The sequence below is a fragment of the Triticum aestivum genome, chromosome 7A, assembly GCF_018294505.1.
Source record: "Triticum aestivum cultivar Chinese Spring chromosome 7A, IWGSC CS RefSeq v2.1, whole genome shotgun sequence".
In the NCBI taxonomy this organism is placed as follows: Eukaryota; Viridiplantae; Streptophyta; class Magnoliopsida; order Poales; family Poaceae; genus Triticum; species Triticum aestivum.
The window spans coordinates 7,168,824-7,175,755 of record NC_057812.1 but is presented as its reverse complement, the minus strand read 5'-3'; the positions used below and the strand labels follow the sequence as shown (position 1 = coordinate 7,175,755).

General features: G+C 44.0%; 1 protein-coding gene across 1 annotated transcript; it reads left to right on the top strand.

The window, feature by feature from the left end:
- The first annotated feature begins 948 nt into the window (after window positions 1–948).
- On the top strand, window positions 949–4,931 carry LOC543347 (mitochondrial pyruvate carrier 4). The gene is made up of 6 exons (XM_044570349.1): window positions 949–1,187; window positions 1,975–2,094; window positions 3,812–3,910; window positions 4,017–4,069; window positions 4,408–4,481; window positions 4,599–4,931. The coding sequence occupies exons 2-6, from the start codon at window positions 2,043–2,045 to the stop codon at window positions 4,654–4,656; spliced, it is 336 nt and encodes a 111-aa protein (XP_044426284.1). The 5' UTR covers window positions 949–1,187; window positions 1,975–2,042; the 3' UTR covers window positions 4,657–4,931.
- Window positions 4,932–6,932: the final 2,001 nt, after the last annotated feature.

The following is a 6,932-nucleotide window of genomic DNA, read 5'->3' as shown; positions in this document are numbered from 1 at the left end:
AAACGCCTGGCACATGCCTCTAGCATCACCACAGTAGCCATCAAAGTACAAAATGACAGATCACCTCCTCGCCGGAGCTTGACGCGCCTCCATCACCAATATGCAGCTTTGCGGATCTCCAAAGTGACTCACCAAAGGCGAAGCGATTTACCATTGAACGAATGCATTTGCCACTTGGAATATATACTTTGGTTGTAAAAAGGTACTACACACGTATAGTTTTTTTCCAACTTAAACATTAGTTTGGGGATATACTTGTTTGGAAAGAAAGGCAACATGTTCTGTTCCTTCAAAATCGACCCATGGCTGCTGTCTATATGCACACGAACGGCCGTTGGTTGATTCTGTTAAATCATATTGATTGCTTGCAGGATGATTCTGGCAACAATTTTAGAGATCATCACTCAAAAGCGAATGTCCTTCGGGCTGCTTTCAAGCATAGGCTAAGCACGTCAGTGGCAACTTTCAATCTGCTCAACTTAGATACTGTGATCAAAAGACATGAGAATCTGTCCTTTCTTGAAGAACCTTTCTCGAAAGAGGAAATTGACAATGTGACGTGCAAATGTTCGATAATATCACATTATATTTTCCATTTGAAATTTGTCACCACGCACACATGCATTTGCCACTTGGAATATATACTCTTATTGTTATTAAAAAAGTACTACCCCCTCTGTTCCTAAATATAAGTCTTTTTTAAAGATTTCAACAAGGACTACGTACGGATGTATATAGACATAGTTTAAAGTGTAGATTCACTCATTTTGCTCCGTAAGTAGCCCGCATTGTGGAATCTCTAGAAAGACTCCTGCTTATTTAGGAACGGACGAAGTACATACCTATATAGTTTTACACCAAGTCGTCAGCTTGGTAAGCTATCAACGAAAATATTGCAACATACCTATAGTTTTTTTTTTCGAACTTAAACATTAGTTTGGGGATATACTTGTTTGGAAAGAAAGGGACCACGTTGTATTCCTGCAGAGTCGACCCATCGCTGCCGTCCATACGCACACCAACGGCCGCCGATTGGTTCTGTTAATCTCTCATGATCCGGTCCACGCACGCACACGCCACCTACCTCTGAACAGACCCATCCCCTCTCCGTCTGCCCTCTTGGCTCCTTCGGCTCCGGCGACAGCGACCGCGACCGGCGACCGGCGGCGGGCGTCCCTCCCTTGCAGGTAATAGATGAGATCCATCTCCCTCCCGCCTCAATCCTTGGTTCGTTCTCGCCTGCTGCCTTTAGATCCGTTCGCGTCCTCGGGCTGGTAGGTTGGTTGGTAGTCGGATCGAGATTGGTTCCACGCCGCCTCGCGATTTTCGCTAGCGAATCTCCTTCATCCGGGAGCCCAGAAAAAGTTGGGCACCTTGTGTTCGGGTCAACAGTGGAGTAGGAGTAGGAGCAGCCCTCGCCAGCGCTGTTCGCGCTGTCCGGATCGATGGATTCCTCGCCGGCCCGCGCGCTCCCTCGCTAGCGACACTCGATGTTCCTGTGTGTTTGGAGTAGGAGCTCGATACCCTAGCAGAACCAGGGCTCGTGTCCCCGTGGGTTTGGAGTAGGAGTAGGAGTAGGAGTAGGAGCAGGAGCAGCAACTGTTTGGGCCGGCAAAGTTTGTGTTACGTGTAGTACTATGGCTAAAAGCAGGTTGACTATCTCAGATATTGATCTACTTGATGTGTCCAGTATCCATTGTTGGGGATTGTATGTTTCTCGGGTCACTGCACGCGGTACCTATGGCTTTTCTGCAATGTATATATTGGATGAACTCAACTCGACCCCCCTATAGCGCCAAGCCACCAATGGTTTCGTACCATCGATGATGTCTGAATTTGCTTCCTGTCATGTCTTATTCTCGCTGGGATTTATTCTTTTTGCGCAGTCCCTGCAGGGGCTTTGTAAATGAATTTCTGATATCTTTTTATGCTGGACTTGACTTACAGGCGTGCTTTCATGTTTTCTGCTTGTAGGTGTACAGGACAGAGTAAATAGGCAGGGTCGTGCACAAGGAGAGGAAAGTGTGCGTCCATTTGATTGAATGGCTTCAAAGATTCAAGCCTTCTTGAACCATCCTGCTGGCCCCAAAACCAGTTAGTCACAGTCCTACCCGCATACATACTCTGATTATATTTATTATTGTGCAAGCTAGTAACACTGACTAGGAGAAAAGTATAAAACAGTTTGCCTACGAGCAAATGTCTTTTAGACTTTTATTGCCAGTTTTAGGTTCTCAAGTGGTTGATGTAAGAAGGTCAACGTTGGCTTTGTTTCCCCTGTTGGTGGATTATTCATGTTCTCTTTGTGTGTCTTTTTAGATTCGGGCTCTGTTGTTGTGTTAGGATTGCCAGGTTGTTGGCATGTTTTAAATGTGAAAATGCTGTCTGCTTACTCTGTTTTTTGGTTTCAGTATATGAGACCAGGTGGCCATTGTTTGTGAAACAAATAATAACACGGAGAAAACATGCCGCCATGGAGAATCAAAATAGCAGTAGTCAAACTAAAGTTATTGTAAAATAGAACCTGAAATCAACAGAACCTAGAACCAATAACTTTGCAGTGTGTTAGTTGGGTCAGCCAAGAACATTTTCTAATATGTTCCTTATTATCCACAGTGGCCAGCAGACAACCTGCTGGCCAGGTATCTTTTAGCAAGTTTATAGTTGGGTTTACAAAATCCCTTGTATAATTTTGCTCCTCCACAAAGTGCAATAGTGAGAGGGAACTTACTGCCGTACCAAGGAATCTCTCATATAGGTTCGAACAAACCTAGTTACAGGGGACTGAACAGTATATAAATCAGCAGTCTCTAGTCCACCATTGAGCTGAAATGTTTATCCCCTTCGCAACCCATACCTTAAACTTTTCCTGGTAAACTTAGCATATAAAAAAACATATTGGCTTTCTCATGGAACAGATTATTGCATTTTGCATATTACATTCTATAATAAAGTTATCTAGTGGTAAATGCTGCAATTTTCTCAAGCTCCAAAGAGATTACATCTTCTCCCTTTTAAGTTGTCTTGTGATCCATTTGATTGTGGTAGTTGCAGGTTTCACTTTCTCCCCCCATTCGAGAAGTAGCCACCTTTGCACTGCTGTGACACTAACACTTTACAATGTGTTAGTCGGGTCAACCAATAACATATTGCATTATGTTCCTGATTATGTACAGTGGCCTGGACACAACCTGCTGGCCACACATCTTGACATTTGGCCTTACAAAATCCTTTACCCTTTGTTAGGTTGAGGTGGATTTGAAGGGGATTGGGAGAAATTGAGGGGGATTAAATCCCCTATGAGACAAATCCACTCCTATCAATAGTGAGGAAATCTCTTATATAGGTCCAAACAAACCTAGTTACAGGGCACCAAAGAGTTGTAATGTTAATTCCCCTTTGCCACCCATGTTTGCATTTTTCCCTGGTAAGCTTGGCAAAGGAAAATATTGACTTAAGCAAGATTAGAGTCCTTAAGACATGAAATATTTTAATGAAGTGATTTACTGGTAAATGCTGCAATTTTCCAAAGACCCAAAGAAACTATGTCTTTCTCCCTTGAAAAGTTGCATATCTTCAGCCTTCGCCAACTCTGCGCTTATTCTTGACGTTCCAGAGCTGCATTTTTGGCTATAACCGTCACTTGAAAATGAGGCTGAGACAATAATCTGACCTTCTGTGCAGTTCACCATAAATTCTAATGGCCTACCGTGACTGTTTTTAGCACTAAATGGTGATACATATCTATTAGACAAAAAGTACAATTCATATCACTTCAGAGGCTGAGACGATCATCTGACTTTGGTTGCAGTTCACTTTTGGGCTCCAACATTTAAATGGGGGATCAGCATTGCGAACATTGCTGACTTTGCTAAGCCTCCAGAAAAGATATCCTATCCTCAGCAAATTGGTATGTTCAACGAGCATTTCACGGCAGCATGCTGCATGCCAATAGTTTACTGTTTTACTTATTATTGTGTCCTGCTCAAATGCTTATTCTGTAATATGGGGTGCAGCGGTTGCCTGCACTGGAGTCGTCTGGTCACGCTACAGCATGGTTATCACACCGGTAAGCCATCGATACTATACTATCATTTTTCATTATTATGTGCACTGAATCTTGTAAGGTGACCTGAAATTTGGCTGACGTGGATTATCTATATATCTTAACTGAAATATACATTTTAAGCATTGCATCTCTTGCTGCTATGGTATCGTTTTGCATTGATCGTCTCATATTGTACTGTTTTAACGGCTCCCTGGACTGGGCTGTTGATGTTCAGTTGTTTGTTGAATGTTTGATTCATATTCCCAAGCCATCTCGTTCCACCTGCTGTCATGTGTTGTTTCCAGTTTTAACTGTTGCTCGTCTCATTGCTTTGCGATGCTATGACCTTTTTTTTTCAGAAAAACTGGAACCTTTTCAGCGTCAACGTTGCGATGGCAGGCACAGGCCTGTACCAGCTTTCCCGTAAAATAAGGTCCGTTACTAATCTGCTAATCTGCCGTGTTATCATATTTGTTGCTTGATGATGTCTTGGAAGAGTAAGAAGATGGCATGGTTTGCGTTGGTTGATCTCCTTTTGTTTGCATTGCAGGAAAGATTATTTCTCCGATGATGGAAAGGAGGTGGCTGCTGCATCACTGGAAGGATAGCGAGGACCGACTGGATTAATAATCGACTGCACAGCCTGCCTGCTAACTCGGAACTCTGGGCCGTGGGCCGGCACAATTTCCATGCCGTCCATTCTTTCCCATGTCGAAACTTCTTTGTCAATCACGCCCTTGAACAAAGCAGAGCAGTATGAAAATTCCGTGCAGATTAATAATCTTTGTGCATTTTGTGCAAAAAGGTGTACAGATTGAATGCATACTTGCGGCCTTGCGTCGAAGAAAGTTATGCTGTCCTTTTTGTTTTTCGAGATAACCTACATGCTCCGCATTCTTGGTTGATACGTACTTACATACCTGGCTGTTGCTTATTTGAGCAGCTTGGAGTTGGTTACTGGCTTTGTGGTAGGTCTGCCACTGATGTGTTACTTGTATCCATCTTTCGAGCATTGGTTCACCCATTCATATGATGGCACAGCTTTCTTTCCATACGATCGGAGTTGAGGCGTCTGTAACTCAACAAGTGCCCTATCGCTGCTGTGAGCAGGAGCGACAACTATGTGGTTGACATTCCGAACAATCTGCCCTTGGTCACTGAACTGAACCTTTGCCTTATGTGGCATGTTCTCAGTCATTTGCCACGTGTCGCGTTCTGGGCGCTTTCTTTGAATTTTATTTTTTTTCCGCACGCGTTTTTCGCTATTTAAACGGTTTTTTCCGGGTTTTTTTTTACGTTTTGGTTTTTCACCGGTCTTCCTTAGCTTTTTGACAACAATAAAAAATAAATAAATAAAAATTTTGCGTGCAAAAATGCGTTTTTTTTTGCTTTCGCGAGAGTCACAGTTTGCCTTCCGCGAGAGGCACGGTTGTGCTTTCGCGAGAGTCACGGTCGTGCCTCTCAAAAACGAGAAAAACACGTTTTCTGTTTTTTTCCTTTCGCGGGAGTCACGGTTTTGCTTCCGCGAGACACACGGGTGTGCTTTCGCGGGAGTCACGGTCGTGCCTCCTCAGAAACTAAAAAAAATGTGTTTTTTCTTTTTTTTTCAGCGAGAGTCACGGTTTTGCTTTCGTGAGAGGCACGGATGTGCCTCTTTCTGAAAGGTAAAAAATCCGTGCTCCCGGTTCAGTTTTTTCGTCTATTTTCTTTTTTGAAAAAAAGATCGTCAAAATCTATCAACATGGGATCTAGTTTTAAAAATCTCGACGCGAGAAATCTAACGGTGAAAGTGGTTTAAAATTTAAGCACACGGTTTAAGAGATAAAACGTTTTGAATAAACGAATCTATGAAAAAAGAGAAAACTCTCATATTACGATAAGTGGCGCGCTGCATGTGCGCCACTTGTCGCAACCTAAAGAGTTAGAGTGATCTTTGCAACGTACTCCCTCCGTTCTAAATTACTCGTCGTAGAAATGGATGTATCTAGAACTAACACACATCTAGATACATCATACCTGTGACAAGTAATTCGGAACGGAGAGAGTACTCCTCAACTAGTGATTTGGTACAAAGCTTGCTGGGAAACATTTTAGCAGCCTTGCAACAATTGGTCCATACGGATAGCCGCGCTTTGTGACGACACTCACGTCTACAGAGGGCCCACTTGGCGCAGTACAAGGAAGAAGCCCTAGGGGAGGGAAGCGCCAAGCATATCCAGAGGAGCCCGCACCAACCATTCAACTCGTTGGGATGGTCTGCGGCAACATCCACGCGCCATAAGACCACCAGCGACGGCACCAATCTGGTCGACATCATCTCGGCCTCGGACAACAAAAGCGTTGCATGTGCGCCTGGTCACCGCCCGACAAAACCGCATGTTTGACATCGTATCCGCACCGAAATCGCTAGGTCCATACGCAAAGATGGACAACACGTTAAGCAAATTCGCGGCAGAACCGCTACATCCACATGCAGTCCTTCCTCGTCAAGTATATACCAACCAAACTAATACGCGGATTGGACATTCTTTGCTACCGAAACAAGTGGGAAAACATGGTAAAAGATGTCTAGTTAGAAATAGGGTTCTTGGTATACATGATACATGCTGACATGCTGTACACACACTGACACACACACACACACACGCACGCACACACGTGTGTGTGTTTATATACAGAAGTGCACCCGACAGTTTGCGATGATGACATGTGCCTTCCATGCATGCATGCATGATTGTCCCTGTCGGCGTGACTCGACAAATGAAAGCAAGGATGTGGGTCCGGCACTGTTGCTGCCACGTATGCATTGGAAGGACATGGTGGCTGGCCACTGGCCAGCGATCATGCACATGCATGAGCACCCCACAAGCAATTATATAATAAT